Raw genomic sequence first — 22596 nt, forward strand, 5'->3', positions numbered from 1 at the left:
TCCCATCGCTTTAAGAATATTTCACAGTTGTTGTGATCCACACAGTCAAAGACTTTAGTGTAGCCAATGAAACAGAAGTAGATGTTTTTCTGGAATTCCCCTGCTTTCACCATGATCCAGCAAATGTTGGCAATTTGACCTCTGGTTCTTCTGCCTTTTCTAAACTCAGCTTGTACATCTGGAAGTTCTCGGTTCATGTACTGCAGAAGCCTAGCTTGAATGGTTTTGCATGTAACCTTGCTAGCATGTGAAATGAGTGCAATTGTGCATTAGTTCAAACATCCTTTAGTATTGCCCTTCTTTGGGACTAGAATGAAAATTGGCCTTTTCCAGCCTTTTGGCCACTGCTGATATTTCCAAATTTGCTAATATATTGAGTGCAACACTTTAACAACATTATCTTTTAGGATTTTAATGACCTAGGGACCTAAAATTTTGCATCAGCCACTTATCTGATTCAATGCATCATAATATACATGTATTCAGCAAGTTTTTTTGTTTTTAAAAGTATTTGTTTGGCCTCCTATGGTTAGTATCCTCAAATGAAAGCACAACCCCCCAAAATATATAAACCAGTTGACTTACACAGTGTCTATTGCTTTTGACCCTGATTTCACTTTGATGAAAAGTAAATGTTCCCTATTCAGGGACAGAATAAGAAAATTGTTAAGTCTGTCAAACTCATCTTCAGGGATCCTGACTCCCTCTTTACATATCTTTCCCTTTCCCTTAGGAGTCTCCCTTGTCCTCTAGGGTTCCTGGTTCCCTCAGAATCTGGCTACAAGGCCCCCTGCTAATCTTGTGCTCATGGCCTTTATTCACCCTAAAGAATAAATAACACTTTGAAATATTTATAAATAAATAATTGACTCAGCTTAGCATTCAATGTGTTTAGCAGTGGAAGTTTAATATTCTAAATCAATTGTGGAGTACAGGAAGCAAGTACAATATAAAATTTCCTACTTCTTCTGTAGGAAGGTCTCTGCATACGTTTGTCAATGCCTAAGTCCTATATGAAAATTTTAGCATCCAGCATTTTATGAAATTTAATCCATGGAAAATAAATCATCCCAATGCCTTTTTAAGGCACAAATGATCATTTTCAGGTCAAGGAATTTAAAGATCTAAATCTAAATCTTTAAAAATATCACCAACACTGTAACTAATAAAAGCAATTAATCATCTTTGCATATGTCAATTAGGAATTTACAGTATTGCATTTCCCATGAGACGTATAAGTAGCTTTATTTCTATTTTAATAATGGTAATGTCATTTTATTTAACAAGCTATTAATGATATTATTCTTTTACTTTATTCTCAACATGTTAAAATAAAATTCATAATAGTCTTTCAATCAAGCCCTCATACAGGTTGTCTTATTTCTATCTGTAGTCCCAAAGTCTGCTTTTCATTCAGTTTTGAAGCACAAGCCTCATCCTTAACTTATCCCAAGCCACCCCCATGCTGCCTACAAATTAGTGTTTCAGAAACAGAATTCCTGTTATGTCAATTCCATCTAGGCAATAGAAAGGGAAAGCCAATGCCCCAGTCCATTAGAAGTAAATTAAGTACTAATCCTTTTTCTTGTAGTTTAACACCATCCAATATATGCATCACACATCATAAATACCTCTAATTTGCAGGTGCTTTTGCTGTTATGAATTATGATTCTTGTTGTTGTTGTTTAGTTGCTAAATCATGTCCAACTCTTTGTGACCCCAGGGACTGCAGCACCCAGTTCCTCTGTCCTCCTCTATCTTAATGAAGTTTGCTTAAATTCATGTCCATTGAGTCAGTGATGCTATCCAACCAGCTCTGATTTTTATTAAATATTTACTGACTACTGACTGTATATTAGGTAGTGTCCTTAAACTTCATATAAATTATCTTAGATAACCTCAGGATAACTCTATTAGATGCTATTATATCCTTATTCCTGAAATGAGTCAACTGAAATCATGTAGTTAGTTAACAGAGGAGGAGAATTCATTTCTGCAAAGCCTGTGATTGGTTTGTCTGAGGGAACAGAGATAGCAGTGATACAACTTTGTGTCTTGTGACTCCAAGGCTAACAACACTAATAATTCACCTCCATTTGTCCCTTAAGCCAAGTATAACTATTAATTCCAAAAGGAATGGATGTTATTCTCTTGGGAAATGACCAAGTTTGCTGGGAGAGGTCACAGAAATTCTTCCTCTATTTTCTGTAACTTGTGACATAGTAAAACATTCCTGTTTGTAGCTGCTTGGCCTACTAATTCTTTGGTGACCATATCTAGATCTTCCCGAGCAATTCTGATTTCAAACTTTCTGCCCCTCTTAATCAGAGGCATGGATCAGAGGAATTGTACCAGAAAATATCATCAGTAAAAACTTTAAAGCCGCACATTGACATAATGTAAAGATCATGATGAAAAGATGTTAGAGAAAGCAGACAAAGGGAACAGAAGTTCTCAGACAGGTGTTGCCTTGTGACATGGGCTCTGCCACTAAATGTATACCACTCCCTTTTGTCCCCTGATCTTAGGACCAGATCATATGTCCTAATAGTGGTCTTATGGGGCTTCCCTGGTGGCTCAGATGATAAAGAATCTACCTGCAATGTCAGAGACCCAGGTTTGATTCTTGGGTTGGGAAGATCCCCTGGAGGAGGGCATGGAAACCCACTCCAGTATTCTTTTTTTTTTCTTTAAATAATTTTAAAAATTAATTAATTTATTTTAATTGGAGGCAAATTACTTTACAATATTGTGGTGGGTTTTGCCACACATCGACATGAATCAGCCACAGGTATACATGTGTCCCCCCATTCTGTCTTTTTTTTTTTCATTTATTTTTATTAGTTGGAGGCTAATTACAATATTGTAGTGGTTTTTGCCATACATTGACATGAATCAGCCATGGATTTACATGTGTTCCTCATCCTGAACCCCCCTCCCACTCCAGTCCAGTATTCTTGACTGGAGAATTCCATCTGTCCTCTCCCCTCTTCAAGAGTATACTCGCAAAGTATCCTCTCTCCTCTTTCAAATCTCCTTGAATGCAAAGAGCCAGTGTTTGATAAAGCTTATCATAATTAAGGGCTTCCCAGGTGGCACTAGTGGTAAAGTATCCTGCCAATGCAGGAGACACAAGAAAAGCAGGTTCTGTCCCTGGGTTGGGAAGATCCCCTGGAAGAGGAAATAGCAACCCACTCCAGTATTCTTGCCTGGAAAATTTCAAGGCCAGAGGAGCTTGGCAGGCTACAGTCCATGGGGTCACAAAGAGTCTGACACAACTAAGCAACTGAGCATGCAGTCATGCTATCATGGTAAAAGTTTTGTACGTAGTAGCCACCTTTAAATCTATTATCTCTTATGATATTTAGCCCCCCCAAAAAGTGGAGTTCTTCAATCTTTGTGTTCAATTAATCTACAGTTGATAAGATCAAATAGTAAAAAACATTGATATTTCAATTTTCTCTGATAAAACTACATTAAAATAAGATTTATGCAAACAGTAGCTCAGTTGATAAAGAATCTGCCTGCAATGCAGAAGACCTCGGTTCAATTCCTGGGTTGGGAAGATCCGTTGGAGAAGGGATAGGCTACCCACTCCAGTATTCTGGGGCTTCCCTTGTGGCTCAGCTGGTGAAGAATCTGCCTGCAATGTAGGAGACCTCGGTTCAATCCCTGGGTTGGGCAGATCCCCTGGAGAAGGGAAAGGCTACCTGCTCCAGTATTCTGGCCTGGAGAATTCCATAGACTGTATAGTCCATGGGGTCACAAAGAGGCAGACACGACTGAGCGACTTTCACTCACATGCAAACAATGTAAGAATATTGACTATGTTCCTCGTTACTTGCTGTGGGAACTTCAATAAAACTTGGTTTATAGGTAGAAAGATCTTTCAAAATGCTAATACACTTTTTTAAAAACTGTTTAATTTTATTTATTTGACTGTTCTGGGTCTTAGTTGCAGCATATGAATTCTCAGATGCAGTATCGGGATCCAGTTCCCCAAGCAGGAATCAAACCCAGGCCCTCTGCTTTGGGAGGGTGGTGCCTTAGCCACTAGACCACCAAGCGGCTGCTGCTTAGTCACTTCAGCCACGTCCTACTCTGTGCGACCGCATGGACTGCAGCCTGCCAGCTCCTCAGTCCATGCGATTCTCTAGGCAAGAGTACTAGAGTGGGTTTCCAGGACCCCCTTCAGGGGATCTTCCTGACCCAGGGATCGAACCTGGGTCCCTCGTATTGCAGGCTGATTCTTGACTGCTGAGCCAAGGAGGTCTCTCGTAAGTTTAAAAACCAGTCCAATCACGAATTCTTGATACTGAAGATCTGCTGATGTTATTTGGCATTGGGGGAAAAAGGCAGAAAATTCATGAGCTGGATTGTCCAATGCCAAAAAACACACCAAGATGACTAACTTATGGCGACTTTAGGGAATTCCAAAGAACAAAGGTTTCTCTCTCTAGAATAGCAGTGTGGAGTCTCCAGGTGCTGAAAATGTTCATGTTATTTTACTTCTGCAATGTGTGCCTTATACAACACATCCCCAAAAGGAGACCAACTCAGTAAAGTTATATTAACTTGAATAACAGCTTTTGGTTTTATAATAAATACACAAAGCCAATTAAGAAATAAAATATGCAACTTTTTAAGGCTTTTTATCTAAGCTGCTCTTATCTTAGTTTCTCCACACCAAGTCTGTACTAATGGGCTTTTCTTTCTGTAGGGAGATAAAGAAGCTGAATTAGGGCTTCCATTTTCCCCGCTTTGCGATCGGAAGTCAACGATGGTGGCCCAGTCCCAAATAGGTAATACTGAGAATTGGTGGTTATGGAAAGCGAGTGTGTGCCTGTTAGTTTTCAAATGGATACACAATGTTGTTCCCTCATGAAAATCTACTCCATATGCATGATAAATTTAATCTTTAGACTGATCTATAGGGAGGTGAATGGTAAGAATTTTGAAATGTTCTCACAAAATGAATCAACAGAGCAAAATTAATTAATAATTGCTATTCTGTTTGTAATCCTTTTATAAAATACAGAGCTTTCTTCTCTTTCCGTGCAAGAGATAGCATTTTTTGTTGTTTTGTTGCTGATTATTTTCTGTAATTTAATTCTTTATATATTGAATAATCCAATGAAAATATTAATGTATCTGTTCTGTTATCACTAAATTTGAATAATATGCCTAATGTACTAGCTCATATTCTTTTGGGAAAAAATTCTTAGGATATGAATATGTTAGGGAAATCAACAATAGGAAATTTGTAAAATGACATTGTTCCCAACCTTATTTATTCTTTTCATTTGTGTTTATGTTGGGAACGTCAAATCTAGCCCATGATTAAAACATATTATTGCTATTAATATACTAAAATGGTATTCTCTGGGCCAGCATCTTCATTTCTGGCATCTATGACCAATAAATGAAAGAATCACTGCCTTACCTCTGTAGTTGGTCCTGCACCACCTCCTCCAAACTGGTGATCACCTGTCAGAAAGCTTCCTGTGCTCACCTTTCCCCCTTCCTACCCGTGTTCCAATAACTGTTTTCCTAGCTACCGTAACACAGGCGCCTCTCATCATTTACAAGGTATGGATACGGCAGTTAAGGGCCTCTGTGGGCAGACTGAGAAAAATTAAGTTTCTGAGGCTTGTTTCTGTACTGTGATTGCTGCCATGTTAGTAAAGGTGACTCATTTGACAGTCTCTAGATCCCAAGCATTTAAAACCATAGACAAAACTTGAAAGAACACCCTGGTGGTCAATTAACAGTGACTTAACTTGAAGTCATCAATTAAGATACAAAACTACTGAAGTTTTTTGAATTAAAAATGTACCTTAATATATACTACGGTGAATCCAATGGTATGAAATGGAAATTACTTTTTATCCAAGTTCCTGATGAATAGGATATTTTTTAAATGTAGATATTTCCCAGGACACTGTCATTGAAAAAGCATCCCCACAGTGTTCTCTTATATTCAGATGATGGTCTGTTGCTCCCAGTTGTGTTTAAGGCAACAAACATTTGATTTCCAGTGCCACACTTCTCCTGGGCCCTCGGGTGTTGAATGTACACAGAGCTTGTCTTCTTCTCCACCTAAACACAGGTAGTAAATGCTCCTTAGAGGACCATTCCCCATTCTCTGTGTCTGTCATTTTCTAGTATGATGAGTACTTTAAATGTAAAAGTCTTTATTCAGTCCTGACAACTCAAAGTGGTGGGATTAATGCTGTCTCCCGGAGATGTTACTGTTCCCTGACAGATTTAACAGAATACACCCACGCTCTGTGAACTAACATTTTGTATCCTGAGAATAATAAACAGCTATTTGAAATATTACCTCACTGGCAGAAAGCTCTGATTGATATAGTATGAGAAAAAAAAAAAAGTGGTTGCCTTCCTGTGGCTTGAAAAAACTGTTCAACTATTTAGTTTCTTTGGAGCTTGGATATTGTGTCTTGTTGGTCAATAACAAAATTCAACAAGCAAGTGAAGATTTTTTAGAAAGGAGAGTGATCCCTTTCATTAACAGTGAAAAACAAATTGACTCTGGTTAGTCTGAAATTATTGTTAGCAATAATATGAGGCTGAATATTAACAGGAAACTCAATACACTTGAGTTAGCAAGTTTAAATTGTATCCCATTTTTACTGCTTGAGAGATGATTTTGTAGAGCAGTTAAACTCTCCTAAAGATTGTGTTATTGGATTAAAATTAATTGCAAGGGGTAAACTAAGCCAACATTGTAGTTGAAAATTGCTCTCAGGAGGTTAGATCTGAATTATTACTAATTTAGAATTTAGGAAATTATAACACTTAACTTTATTGATATTTACTTATGTTTTTGCTTTTGTAGGTTTCATTGATTTCATAGTAGAACCAACATTTTCTCTTCTGACAGACTCAACAGAGAAAATTATTATTCCTCTTATAGAGGAAGACTCGAAAACCAAAACTCCTTCCTATGGAGCAAGCAGGTTTGATTGTTTTCTTTTTTTGTGTCTTTTCTCTTTTACTTATAATTATCTTTATTATTCCTTACATTAAGCAGGAAATTCTTAGAAGAATTACAAGGTAGTATTGCCACCTAATGGCTCTATAATATATTGCATCTGCCTTTGAAATTAGGAACTTTATGTCCACTAGGAAAAATATCCAAGTTTAATACTAAAGAGTATTACAGAATCTTATTCAGTACTCAGGATAATAAATATTATTTGAATTTTTATTGAAATGTGTGAATTATATCCTGGATATATTAACATATCCAATCATGGTAGGCAGTTGGGAGAGTGGAATTATGTTGTGTTGCTAACAAACAAATTAATCACAGACCACTTGTATATCTAGAAAGATGCCTACTTCAAAGTTAGCCTTTTAGATGACATGAATACAATGGATCTGGATAATGTGTAATAGTAAAGTTCATTTATATACAATTTAAAACATTTCAATCTAGATTTTTTTTTATTGATAAATGTGTTAAAGGATATTATTTAAAATGTCCAGTTGCAGAAAAATTATGCTAAATTCTTGCCCATATGAACACATAGCTGTTCCTAATAACATACCAACAGGTTCCTTAAATGTTTCCCTAGTGAAGAGACAGAGGGCATGTTCTACCTGAGAAAGATCCAGGTTAGCCTGGTGATTAAATGATGGAAGGAGGGGCAGGGACGGTTATCTGACTTTGAGCTCCAGAACGCTGATGTCTATTTTGTGATGTTCACCAGTGGACTCACCACTAAGTCAGCTGTCTCAAGATTCTGCTTCTCTATTTAGGCCTCACCCACTGCCATCCCCACCCCGTAACACATGTTGTGGGATTATGACCTGCTGCTCTGGCCCTGTCCATGAGGGAAGGAAGGTGTGCAGTGAGCAGCCCTGGGCCTGGCTGCCACCTTCCTGCTTCTCCAGCTGGTTTTGTGAAGTGTTTCAGGCCTTGCTTCCTCATCCCATATTTCTGCCCTCGGCATTTTCTGGTTTCTTTGGTGGTTACTATTAGCTCAATAACCTATATGTTATCTCACGTTGCTGATTCCTTTAGACGATCGAATATGAAAGGCACCACGAATGATGGAACCTACTCCCCCGACTACTCCCTTGCCAGTGTGGACCTGAAAAGCTTCAAAAACAACCTGGTGGACATCATCCAGCAGAACAAAGAGAGGTGGAAAGAGCTAGCTGCTCAAGGTACCGTTGTTTATGAGGCCTTCCTGCCATCCCTCTCTGTCCTAATGCCTCCTCTGAGATGTTGGATTGTTTTTCTCCCTAGATTTCCTCTTTTACAAAATATGCAAGCTCTTAGAGGTATTTATAATTTGGCTATTCATAAGAAAATTGACTATTCATAAGACTTTGACTATTCATAAGAAAATTGGTCTGTCTGTTAAATAAAAAGAAATTCTGCTCTGTTTGTGCCATGTAGGCTGTAGAAGTATTGATGTGGGTGAAAGGAAAGTGGATGTGAAGGAAGGATGGGACAGTAAAAGTGTGACCAAGTTTTACATGGCACAGTACCCTCCTGTTCATTTCTAGAGGTGCTTCTGATCCTGTGTTTCAGGCTTTCCAAATAGATTGTGTTGCACTAGGAAAGCAAGACTTTGTGTCGGAGATTTGAGTTGTTTGTTGTTGTTGTTGTTGTTGTTGTTGTTCAGTTTTACTAAGTTATTTCTTTGGCTGACAGTTTCACTCATGAGTTGGAAAGATCATTTGTAATCTGCTACTGGAGAAATATGTCCCTGGCATATCATAGGTGCTTTAAAGTTATTTCTTGAATGTGTTTTTGAATGAAAGAGTGAATGAATAAACTTCACTTTGAATCTGTTTATTCAGAAAGGAAAACAAATGAACATATTTTCAGAAATAGAAAGACGACAGGAGGGAAACAAGATTTCTGAAACGCCTCCTATGTACCAGGCATTTTACATGTATTATCCTATTTCCTTTTATAACTGTCTTTTGAAGTGGAAAATATTACGCTCATTTTACAGTCTGGAAATAGAAGATCATACAGCTTCTAAGCGCTAGAATCAGAACTGATTCTCTACCCAAGGTTTTTCCCACTGCATGCTATTATACTGTCCTGTATCTTTCAAGAAAGTATGAAAAAAATTGAGTTGAAATATTTATATTCAATAAATCCAAGAATCCAACTGACCAAAATGCACTCTTCTCTAAGAAAGTTTTAACTAAAATAAACAACAGTGAACCCCAAACATCAACCCATCACTTAGAACCTATTTGTTATAAAGGAAAACTCTGTGTCAGAATTGGATTAAGTACAATTGCTCTCTTTCTAATAAACTTTATTGTGTTGTACACAGGGGTAAATTTTAGATTTGCATAAAGTTCTCAACTTACATTTCTGAAATTGTCCTGCAGGTATAAAATGTACAACCAAGATTTGAACATAGGAAGTCTGGCTTTAAGCAAATTAAAATCATAGAGCATTTTAATAATATAATTTCCAAGGGTACTTATGAAGAGCATTCATTGTTTGAATAAAGAAACTTATGTTGAATTTTATTTATAAAATTACATACTTGGTTTCTATTTCCATGCAATGATAAACTAGATAAAGAAATATGGTAAAAAACAACTAGCAATGCTGGATGAAATATTGCTGAAAAGAAATTGGCACCCGTAGTGAAAGTGAAAGTGTTAGTCATATCTGACTCTGCAAACCCATGGACTGTAGCCCACCAGGCTCCTCTGTCCGTGGAATTCTCCAGGCAGGAATACTGGAGTGGGTAGCCATTTCCTTCTCCAGGGGATCTTCCTGACTCAGAGATTGAACCCGGGTCTCCAGCACTACAGGCAGATGCCTTACCATCTGAAGCACCCACAGGACCTGTTCAAATAAACATAAAACAGAAATTCAGAGAAATAAAGTTTGAAGCAAGGATCTCTCCTGAGGGCATCTGTTTACTGAAGTCATGTGTTTGCAGACTGAATTTACTACCATATTGGGCTTATGCCAGAAGCGCAAATTTGGCTTTACATTTTAAAATTCTATTACTGCACTCATCATATTAACGATAGAGAAAAATGTAAGACCTCAAGAAATGCAGAAGGAACATTCAAGAAAATTCAGTATACATCCACTTTTTAAATTCAGAGGAACATTCCTAATCTACTATTTTTGTTTTCCTACTTGTCTTGCCTTCATTCTTACTACTTGAGATTTCTTTTTTATCCCAATATATTTCCTTTATGGTTTGAAATATTTGCACTCTATTCCTATTATTTTCATAATTAATTAGAAAATGTTAAATCTAATAATAATAATAGTAATCAATAATCAATAGTAAATAACAGAAAAGTTAACCAGTAAGTTTATCTTTCCACCAAACAACAGAAAAATCTTAAAAAATAATTTTAACTGACATTTTATTTTTTTTAAAGTTTTAGAAATACAGAAATACAGTAATTAAAATTTAAAACATCTTCTTGAAATTCAAGAGGACAGTGTCTTTTTAACATTGTTTTGAAAAATGAAGCTTGTGCAGGAAGACCCCTCCAAGGTTCTTCCTCAGCCAGCCAGATATGTTCCTCGGATAACCATAGCAGCTATATCAGACCTTCCATGTCTATTTGATTGCTGGGATTTCTTTTTGTTAAATCCTGATAGTCTAGCAGTTACTCCAAACTTGGACCACAATCTCAAGCTTGCAAAGCTGTGGGGTTTCCACTTTATTCTAAACTAGATCCACCACTTTATATTGGAGAAACTGTTTTTCTTTTCCCTTGTCTTATCCCAACACAAATTGCGTCTACCTGTGGCAGCAAAGCTGGTTTCCATTCTCAAGCTGCTGTTGGCGGGGAGGTTGAGAGCAGCTCCAGGCAAGAAGGTCCAGGTTTCTGCTGTTTGTACCAGAATCTCCAGGAATTTTTCAAGAAGAAATGCTTCTCAAAGTGTCGTGTTGCCTTGATTGATTTCCAGTGTGATGGAATAATTGTTTTGTTCATGTTTTCCCATGCTGTGTTTCTTTTCTGTGAAGAAGAAACCCTTGGCCTCTTTATATCACAGCAACAGGAAGTCCTCTCTCTCCACACTGGCTTTGGGAAAATTAAATAAGTTGATTTATGTAATTTTCTTACAGGCACCTGAAGTAGTAGCCATTACATGAATTGGCTTTTATTATTGTAATTATTACTTACTGTGCTTCTGCTATGTGTTCTAGGAATTAGTAGTACAGTAAAAAACAAGCAAAACAACACACACAAAAAACTAGAGACACTTAACTTCATGAAAGAATTCAAGTTAGGAACAAGATTACGACTTTAAATAAGGTGCATAGGAAAACAGAAAAAGAGACACAGATGTATAGAACAGACTTGTGGACTCTGTGGGAGAAGGCGAGGGTGGGATGTTTCAAGAGAACAGCATCGAAACATGTATATTATCTAGGGTGAAACAGATAACCAGCCCAGGTTGGATGCATGAGACAAGTGCTCGGGCCTGGTGCACTGGGAAGACCCAGAGGGATCGGGTGGAGAGGGAGGTGGGAGGGGGGACCGGGATGGGGAATACATTTAAATCCATGGCTAATTCATTTCAATGTATGACAAAAACCACTGCAATATTGTGAAGTAATTAGCCTCCAACTAATAAAAAATAAAAAAATAAAAAAATAAATGAAAAAAAAATAAGGTGCATAGGAAAGATTTTACTGAGAAGGTAATACTGTAAATAAATAGATGAAGGCGGTTAGAAAGACCTATGAGGAGGTCTGGTGTAAGGGGTTGGGGAACAAGTTTTCAGACGAGGAAATGACCAGCATTGGGAGGTGCGGCTTGGCTGACATGCGAGAAGTAACAGGAGGCAAGTGAAACAGGGAAATTAGGCAAGTGGGCATGATGTAGGCAATGTGATAGATGGGTAACATGACGCGACATCATTGGTTTGGGTCCAAGAGAGAAAGGAAACTTAATACAGTTTGAAGAAGAAAACTAAAACGTTATGAACTGAAATTTTAAAAGGACTGCTCTGACTACAGAATGGAAACTGTTATGTTTGTTAGGTAAATATGAGAGTGGTGAGAAGGAGGCAAGACATAGCTGTTCATAACCCACAATAGAGGTGTAGGCTCACTACACGTAACAGTGGTGGAGGGGCAGGGTCTAAAGTGCCTGACCCCATAGGCATGAGTGGGAAGGGATAGCACAGAGATTGGATTCTGGATCTATTCTGAAAGTAGAACTGGTAGAATTTGTTAATAGATTAGACGTGCCATATGAAATCCAGAGAGGAGTTGAGAATAATGCCAGAGTGTTCGGTTTTCTTAAATGTTAACCTGTGTATGAGTAAATTCCTATAATCATTTTGCAGAACACTTTGGCATTCTCTAGCAAAGCTGAGGATACAATGCTATATTTCCCCAAAATCTCACTTGTATGTTTTTACCTTAGACTTTTGCTCATGTGCATCAGAAGACATAAGACGTTCATTGCAGCATTGTTCATGAGTGCAAAAAAACTAAAAACAGTGGCAAAATGGATTCATAAACTGTGATTCTTATTCATGTTCATACAGCTGTTAATATAAACCTTCATTGTGAATATTAACAGGGATGAAAGACACAAATAATATTAAGCAAAATATGCAACCTGCTGTGTAATATAGCAAGACACCATTTATAGAAAGTTTAAAAAACTAAAAACTGAATAATAGGTTTCAGAATACACACTAAAGAATGATAGGGGAAAATATTCATCATTGTTCTAGGGAGAGGATGGAGAATTTATTTAGGAGTTAGTAATATTTTATTTCTTTAGTTGAGTTCTAGACACGCAGATGTTCATTTGGTGATTATGGTTATGCCTAACATATATGCAATAAAATCCATTTTTATGAATAGAGCATTTCATAATACAAGATTTTAAAGTGTGATTTGCTACAAAAACACAGCAACCAAAACAGTCATCTGTTTTGAAGTCAGTGTGTTTCAGATACTGCCATTGTAATTTCCCATTGCCATCACCTCTGGTCTGAAATACCCTGAAGATGAAGGTTTCCTTATTATAATTGCATTAAGATGAAAATAAGCAGGTTATATGATGCTGAGAACTTTGGAATATTAATTAAACATCAAGGTTCTGAGCAAATGTTTATTCATCGTTAATGCTACCTCTGGACTCCCCCGGTGGCTCAGACGGTAGAAGCGTCTGCCTACAATGCCGGGTTCGGTCCCTGGGTCAGGAAGATCCCCCTTGAGAAGGAAATGGCGACCCATTCCAGTACTCTTGCCTGGAAAATCCCATGGATGGAGGAAACTGGTAGGCTACAGTCCATGGGGGCGCAAAGAGTTGGACACGACTGAGAGACTTCCCTTTCACTTTCATGCTACCTCTGAAACTGTATTTCATAGCAATCTCAAAAACATCCCACTAATCTAGAGCAGTGGATGGTATGGATGACTAGGTTCCATGGTAGGTTGCTCCTGGGTCGTCAATAAAACACTTTTAAGAAGAATAATTTCATTCAATAAGTCTTCAATTCAGGATCTGTGAACATCTGTTAAAGAATGTTGTATGAACATTCATTCCTTTTTTAAACCTACTTTAAACTTTAGACTTTTTTATTTTTTATTGAGGTATAGCTGATTAACAATGTGATAGTCTCAGGTGAAGAGTGAAGGGGCTCAGCCATACATATACAGGTATTCATTTTCCCCCAAATACCTCTCCCATCCAGGCTGCCACATAACATTGAGCAGAGTTCCATGTGCCAAACAGTAGATCCTTGTTAGTCATCCATTTCAAATATAACAGTGTGTACATGCCTATCCCAAACTCTAACTATCCCTTCTCCCTGTCCTTCCTTCTGGCAACTATAAGTTCATTCTCTAAGTCTGTGCCTCTCTTTCTCTTTTGTAAGTGCATTTGTATTATTTATGTTCAGATTCCACATATAAGGGATGTTGTACGATATTTCTTCTTCTCTGACTTCACTCAGTGTGACAATCTCTAGGGCCATCCATGTTGCTGCAAATGACCTTATTTCATTCTTTTTGATGGTTGAGTAGTATTCCGCTGCATACGTGCACCACATCTTCTTTAGCCATCCTCTGTCAGGGAACATTTAGGTGCTCCCATGTCTTCATTATTGTCAACAGGGCTGCAGTGGACCTTGGGGTGCATGTATCCTTTTGGATCATGTTTTTGTCTGGATCTATGCCCAGGAGTGCGATTGCACAGTCATATGGCAGCCCTATTTTTATATTTTTACACATTCCTTTTTGACACAGGGTATTTTCAAAAAGTAAAGCCCTTGAATGGCAAACACAAAAAGGAAAACATGCTTTCTTCTATCCCAAACTCGTTTTGGTTAAAGGTATCCATTTAGAGTGAGTAAATGCCTTCATTATCTATTCAGCCTTCCTTAGCATCTTAAGTCTTTGCCCAATCTCCACCTTCTTCTGTACTACTTAAGAGCAGACAGGCGATTTTGAGAGAGTATGTGGCTGTCTTTCTACTGAGGCATGTGGACGGAAATGGTGGAGAGAGTCACTTTTCTATTTCTACCTATGGATTTTCAGACAAATTATATAACTTTTCTTACCCTCGATACTTGGGAAAATCATATCTTTCCTAATGAAGGAGCAGACATTCCCATAAATTCTGACCAGTCTCCATTTATGCTCCAGAGTTCTGAATGTCTGTAGTGGGGCACTGAGAACAAAGCATTAAGGAAATGAGAAATAAAGAGTACATTTGATGGCCAGTGGGTGGGAGATACTCCCAATTAACCACCAAGAAAATCCTTTACAGGAAAGAAATGTAAGAGTAAATCATTTTCACTGGTGACGTGCCTTCCTGTGTCATGAACAATGCCTGTGTCTGAAGCTGAGATGGAGGAGTAGATTACATTTTGTTTAGAACAGCCCCAAGTGGCAAACACAAGTATCTGTTCTCCCTCGAAGCAAAAGAGTTGCTTTTTTAAGTCACCTGAGAGTCTGGATTCTCTTTAGACATGAGAATTCCAAATTGACCTAGGTCCACTAGAACTAAAACCATGAATGAATCCCAGATCTGTTTTCTTTCCTATCTTCTCAAAGAAAATGTGTACTTGAGAAAAACTAGTTATGTCCCAGGGTGAAATATGGGTGGTCAGTCTGGAATGGAATGCACTATGTTTCTTACTGTACTGAGTAATTTTATGACTTATTTGATATTGATTCAAACCCCAAAATACTAGGCGCAAAGAAGATTAAGAAGTGGAAGAGGAGGCAGCGTGAGAACTGAGACGCTACTGGAGTTGTGTTGTGCACAAACCACAGCTGTTTAGAACCAGGAGGAAACCTAGAGCTAGCTTAAGGCAAGAGTGACATTTCAGAATATCTATTAAAAATGTCAAACATACCAGCGCTTTATAGTTTCTTTTTGTGACATATTCCCTACATAGTTGCTCTAGAGGCATAGAATGTGTTCAGTATAATATCATTCATCTGAAACTTTTGAAACCTACTTTGGCTTAGTAGCTTATATGCTCCACCAAAAAAAGGAAAATAATGGAGATTTTAGTAGAATCTCTTTGATATAAATTTGGGGGAATTGTCATCTTTATAATATTAAGTCATCCTATTCATATTTATCTTATCATTTTTATGTCTTCTTTTATGTTTATCAGAAAACTTATTTTTTTTGGTGATAATAACAATAGTAATGATGACAGAAAATACTTGCTAGTGATATTAGATGTTAGGTACCCTACTAAGCATGTAATATATTATGTAATCACTTAATATTTATGATTAATAATACTATATTTAAAATTCCTGAATATAGTTTGTTGGACTTTCCATCAGTACTTTATATTTTTATTGCTTTGTGGATGAGTATTTCTTGCAGGTGTATAGAAATACAATTTGCCTTTGTATACTTTTCTTCTACAAATCCCTGGAGGAGGGCATGGCAACCCACTCCAGTATTCTTGCCTGAAGAATCCCATGGACAGAGGAGTCCATAGAGTTGCAAAGAGTCAGACATGACTGATGCAACTTAGCAGGCACACACAGGCACTTCTACAAATGACAGTTTTTTCTTCTCCAAATGTATACCTTTTGTGATTGTTTCTTTTGAGACAACTACACTAGCAAGTTTATCTAGAATGATCTGAAATGGAAGTAATGATGGCATTCAGCTTGTCTCTGAATTTAAAGGGAAGATGTTTAATGTTTCAGCATAGTGTGATATACCTTAATTTCTTTGATCTGCTCTTTATGAGGTTAATTATATTACCATCAATGTTAAGAAAATAAATTTAAAATAAAACATTTAGTTTTAACAGATGTCTTTTCTGTAGCTTTTTTAAATAATTCACATGATTTTTCTTTTTAATTGGTTCATACAGTGAATTACATTAATAGATTTTCTAATGTTGAACTACTTTGTATTTCTTGGATAATCTCAACTTAATTGTTATGTATTACCTTTGTAAGATATATATATATATATATATATATATATATATATTTATTTATTTATTTGTTTGTTACTTTGGCTTGCATTATAAAATTTATATTTGTGGATGAGATTAGCTGTTGTTTCCCTTTCTCATACTGAGCTTGTCTAGTTTTAGTACTGAGATTACAGTAGCCTTATAAAATGAGTTGGAGTTTGAAAATGCTTGACTTTAAGTGAAATTGGTAGAACTACCTTTAAAATACCATTAAACTCAGTGTTTTATTTCTGGGTTAGTTTTTAATCTGCTGATTTGGTTTCCTTAATATTTACATAGAATTTTTTAAGTTATTTAGTGTGCAGGGTTTTTAAATTTTTGTGAGATATGGCATATTGCAAAAGAATATATAAAAACATATGTAGTATTGATAAGTTAATAAAAAAGTATACATTATTTTAATAGACAATCATTACAGTGGCCTATAAGCAATAGTGGGCTTCCCAGGTGGTGCTAGTATAAAGAACCAACCTGCCAATGCAAGAGACAAGAGGCCCAGATTTGATCCCTGGGTGGGGAAGATCCCCTGGAGGAGGTCATGGCAACCCTCTCCAGTATTCTTGCCTGGAGAATCCCATGGACAGAGGACCCTGGCAGGCTACAGTTGATAGGGTCACAAAGAGTTGGACACGCTTGAAGTGACTTAGCATGCATGCACACACAAGACAGTATGCTAGCAAGATTTAACAACTAGCTAAAAAATGTATGTATACATACACACATGTACATGTGTATATATATGTTTATTATTATTATACAAGTTTATTACTGTACAGAATGTGTAGCACATAATTTATAAGTACTAATATACAATAGTCTTATAAATTCTGTATAGCTAATTGATTCTCTCAGAATACTTTCATCAGTTTTTGACAAACTCTTGTGTCTATTGTCAACTTACGGTTGCAACTGACAAATGGGTGTCAGTCAGACTGATTTTTTATTTATGTCAAGAAGGAAGATGAATGTACAGAAATACATGTCTGAATTTAAAAACCGGGAAAGGCATATTCAGCTTCACTTGTTCATCAGAGATGCAAATGACTTCTTTGTCATTTAACTGGATAATAGTATTTGAATAGTTGGGGGGGGATTTCCCTCAATATATTGTACTATTTATAATGTGCAACTATAGACATGACACACTTTTAAATTCAATCTTTATTTTTAACATTATCTCCACCATTTTAGACAGGAATAAAACAAGAAATCAAGCCCCAGTTTGGAAAGTTTGATGATATCCATGGTGTGAATATTCCCACTGTGGCCTGTTTCAAGCTGTCTATATAATTTCTCTAAACATGGAGTTGGGAAATGGCAGAAATAATTAAGCTCATGATATAGATAACAGTAAAATGTATCAAAATAATCATCACATGATGGTTTCGAAGTACCACCTTTGTTTTGAATACAATTTGTTTAATTGTAAGTTTATATAATTTTACTTTTAAGAGTAAGTTGGTTTAACAAATCGCTTGTAAATTTTCTAAAATGTAACAATTGGGTTTTGATGCAGTATGCTACTATCTATAAAGCTTTATTTGATCTGCCTTCACCTCCTTCTTCTTGCTGATTCAGTTTCCACTTCTCTTCTCTCTTGCTTGCCTTACTCCAGCTGCGCTAACCTCCACACTGTTTCGTTTCCTTTCTTACATGTCAGATACTTTCTGCTTTAAGAGCTTTCACCAGAATCTTTGTTGGAAATGTCCCTCCCTCATTCTCCCTTTCTGCTTTCAAGTCCAGCTTCAGTTGTCACATTGTCAATGAGTTACTCCTCCCCTGGAAAAAATCTTCAAATTCCACCCATGTTCCTCCCTTGCCCCCTGATAATTCCCACTATTTTCCCATAACACATCACTCTCTAGCCTATAAATAATTGACTTATTAGCTTTAATTTTTATTATCTCTCTTGTTGTCATTGTTGTTCAGTTGCTTAGTCATGTCCTGCTCCTTGTGACCCCATGGACTGCAGCACACCAGGCTTCCCTGTCGTTTACACCCAGTGTTTGCTCAAACTCATGTCTACTGAGTCAGTGATGCCACCCTAGCAATCTCATGCTCTGTTGCCCAATTCTCCTCCTGCCCTCAACCATTCCCATTATCAGGGTGTCTTCAGTTCAGTTCAGTTCAGTCACTCAGTCATGTCTGACTCATTGCAACCCCATGGACTACAGCACACCAGGCCTCCCTGTCCATCACCAACTCCCAGAGCTTACTCAAACTAATGTCCATCAAGTCAGTGATGCCATCCAACCATCTCATCCTCTGTCGTCCTCTTCTCCATCCTTCAATCCTTCCCAGCATCAGGGTCTTTTCCAATGAGTCATTTCTTTGCATCAGTTGTCTTTTTCCCAATAAAAATAAGGTTGGTGAGGAGAGGGATGTTTGCTTTGATCACTGATGTATCCCGAAATGTGAGAACAGTAGCTGTCACAAATTTGAAACTCAAGCAATTATATGTTGAAAGAAAAATAGGAAACAGAGGAGGGAGGGACAAAGGGAGGAAGAAGAAGGAGCAAAAGAAAAAAGATGGGAAGGAGAGAGAAAACCTGCCATCTAGGCCAAGAAATAGAACATTTCCATGAAAAGAACAGTATGAAATGGCAAAATGATAGGATACTGAAAGAGGAACTCCCCAGGTCGGTAGGTGCCCAATATGCTACTGGGGATCAGCAGAGAAATAACTCGAGAAAGAATGAAGGGATGGAGCCAAAGCAAAAACAATATCCAGTTGTGGATGTCACTGGTGATAGAAGCAAGGTCCAATGCTGTAAAGAACAATATTGCATAGGAACCTGGAATGTTAGGTCCATGAATCAAGGCAAGTTGGAAGTGGTCAAACAGGAGATTGCAAGAGTGAATGTTGACATTCTAGGAATCAGCGAACTAAAATGGACTGGAATGGGTGAATTTAACTCAGATGACCATTATATCTACTACTGTGGGCAGGAATCCCTTAGAAGAAATGGAGTAGCTATCATGGTCAACAAGAATGTCCAAAAGGCAGTACTTGGATGCAGTCTCAAAAACAACAGAATGATCTCTGTTCGTTTCCAAGGCAAACCATTCAATATCACGGTAATCCAAGCCTATGCCCCAACCAGTAATGCTGAAGAAGCTGAAGTTGAAAGGTTCTATGAAGACCTACAAGATCTTTTAGAACTAACATCCAAAAAAGATGTCCTTTGCGTTATAGGGGACTGAATGCAAAAGTAGATAGGCAAGAAACACCTGGAGTAACAGGCAAATTTGGCCTTGGAGTACAGAATGAAGCAGGGCAAAGGCTAATAGACTTTTGCCAAGAGAACGCACTGGTCATAGCAAACACCCTTTTCCAACAACACAAAAGAAGACTATATATGCACATCACCAGATGGTCAACACCAAAATCAGATTGATTATATTCTTTGCAGCCAAAGATGGAGAAGCTCTATACAGTCAGCAAAATAAGAGCAGGAGCTGACTGGCTCAGATCATGAACTCCTTATTGCCAAATTCAGATTGAAATTGAAGAAAGTAGGGAAAACCACTAGACCATTCAGGTATGACCTAAATCAAATCCCTTATGACTATACAGTGGAAGTGAGAAATAGATTTAAGGGACTAGATCTGATAGACAGAAAGCCTGATGAACTATGGACGGAGGTTCGTGACATTGTACAGGAGACAGAGCTCAAGACCATCCCCATGGAAAAGAAATACAAAAAGGCAAAATAGTTGTCTGAGGAGGCCTTACAAATAGCTGTGAAAAGAAGAGAAGTGAAAAGCAAAGGAGAAAAGGAAAGATATTCTCATTTGAATGCAGAGTTCCAAAGAATAGCAAGGAGAGATAAGAAAGCCTTCCTCAGCGATCAATGGGAAGAAATAGAGGAAAACAACAGAATGGGAAAGACTAGAGATCTCTTCAAGAAAATTAGAGATACCAAGGGAATGTTTCATGCAAAGATGGGTTCGATAAAGGACAGAAATGATATGGACCTAACAGAAGCAGAAGATATTAAGAAGGGGTGGTAAGAATACACAGAAGAATTGTACAAAAAAGATCTTCATGAATCATGATGGTATGATCACTCACCTAGAGCCAGACATCCTGGAATGTGAAGTCAGGTGGGCCTTAGAAAGCATCACTATGAAGAAAGCTAGTGGAGGTGATGGAATTCCAGTTGAGCTCTTTCAAATCCTAAAAGATGATGCCCTGAAAGTGCTGTGCTCAATATGCCAGCAAATTTGGAAAACTCAGCAGTGGCCACAGGACTGGAAAAGGTCGGTTTTCATTCCAATCCCTAAGAAAGGCAATCCCAAAGAATGCTCAAATTACCACACAATTGCACTCATCACACGCTAGTAAAGTAATGCTTAAAATTCTCCAATCCAGGCTTCAGCAATACATGAACCATGAACTTCCAGATGTTCAAGCTTGTTTTAGAAAAGGCAGAGGAACCAGAGATCAAATTGCCAACATCCACTGGATCATCGAAAAAGCAAGAGAGTTCCAGAAAAACATCTATTTCTGCTTTATTGACTATGCCAAAGCCGTCGACTGTGTGGATCACAATAAACTGTGGAAAATTCTGAAAGAGATAGGAATACCAGACCACCTGACCCACCTCTTGAGAAACCTATATGCAGGTCAGGAAGCAACAGTTAGAACTGGACATGGACCAAGAGACTGGTTCCAAATAGGGAAAGGAGTACATCAAGGCTGTATATTGTCACCCTGCTTATTTAACTTATATGCAGAGTACATCATGAGAAACACTGGGCTGGAAGAAGAACAAGCTGGAATCAAGATTGCTGGGAGAAATATCAATAACCTCAGATATGCAGATGACACCACCCTTATGGCAGAAAGTGAAGAGGAACTAAAAAGCCTCTTGATGAAAGTGAAAGAGGAGAGTGAAAAAGTTGACTTAAAGCTCAACATTCAGAAAACTAAGATCATGGCATCTGGTCCCATCACCTCATGGGAAATAGATGGGAAAACAGTGGAAGCAGTGTCAGACTTTATTTTTTGGGGGCTCCAAAATCACTGCAGATGGTGATTGCAGCCATGAAATTAAAAGACGCTTACTCCTTGGAAGGAAAGTTATGACCAACCTAGACAGCGTATTAAAAAGCAGAGACATTATTTTGCCAACAAAGATCCGTGTGGTCAAGGCTATGGCTTTTCCAGTGGTCATGTATGGATGTGAGTATTGGACTGTGAAGAAAGCTGAGCACCGAAAAATTGATGCTTTTGAACTGTGGTGTTGGAGAAGACTCTTGAGAGTCCCTTGGACTGCAAGGAGATCCAACCCATCTATCCTGAAGAAGATCAGTCCTGGGTGTTCATTGGAAGGACTGATGCTGAAGCTGAAACTCCAGTACTTTGGCCACCTCATGTGAAGCGTTGACTCATTGGAAAAGACCCTGATGCTGGGAGGGATTGGGGGCAGGAGGAGAAGGGGACGACAGAGGATGAGATGGCTGGATGGCATCACCGACTCGATGTACACGAGTTTGAGTAAACTCTGGGAGTTGGTGATGGACAGGGAGACCTGACATGCTGCGATTCATGGGGTTGCAAAGAGTTGGCCATGACTGAGCAACTGAACTGAACTGAGTAGTTCTATAAGTCCTTCTCTGATCATTTCTTTCCTTCTCTCCCTCCCATTATCTAATCACTACCCTGAATTTTGTGATAATTATATCTTTTCTCTCTCTTTTTTTTAAAACTGTTACTCCTATTTGGGTAACCTTAAACAATGCATAGCTTAGTTTTACTTATTTTAAAACCTGGTGAAAATGCAATCATGTCATTTATATTCACTTACGTATAGTTTTCCACTCAATGCCACGTTTTGTGAGAATTATCCAAGATGACCCAAATATCTGTTGTCTATTTCAGCAAAGATTTTTGGATCCTGACAGACAACATGAGGCAGAAAAAAATATATCCAAATACTGTATAGATTTTTATTTATTTATCTATTTTTTAGTACAGATTTTTAAAACTCTAAGTGCTTAAGTTTTTATTTAATAAATAATATATTACTATATTATTTCTTGGTCCACAAAGTGGGTTCGCAAATAATGTAACTTCCATTATTTTTCTGTGACCAAGCATATTTTCTAGCTTAAGTCCCTTT

The 22596-nt window shown here is 37.7% G+C and overlaps 1 protein-coding gene across 8 annotated transcripts in view; it reads left to right on the top strand.

Annotated features, from left to right (window-relative positions):
* PDE1A (phosphodiesterase 1A) overlaps window positions 1–22596 on the top strand; it is a 378552-nt gene that overhangs the window by 323832 nt on the left and 32124 nt on the right. For 7 of the 8 annotated variants that reach the window (XM_020888672.2, XM_020888668.2, XM_020888666.2 and 4 more), the window contains 3 exons: window positions 4721–4802; window positions 6860–6980; window positions 8051–8196. In XM_020888672.2, the coding sequence (XP_020744331.1) occupies window positions 4721–4802; window positions 6860–6980; window positions 8051–8196 (349 nt within the window). Of the gene's footprint in view, window positions 1–4720; window positions 4803–6859; window positions 6981–8050; window positions 8197–15205; window positions 15405–22596 lie in introns of those variants that run through there. The other variant, XM_070475918.1, reaches the window with a different exon arrangement.

The sequence above is a fragment of the Odocoileus virginianus genome, chromosome 13 (assembly GCF_023699985.2).
Source record: "Odocoileus virginianus isolate 20LAN1187 ecotype Illinois chromosome 13, Ovbor_1.2, whole genome shotgun sequence".
NCBI lineage: Eukaryota > Metazoa > Chordata > Mammalia > Artiodactyla > Cervidae > Odocoileus > Odocoileus virginianus.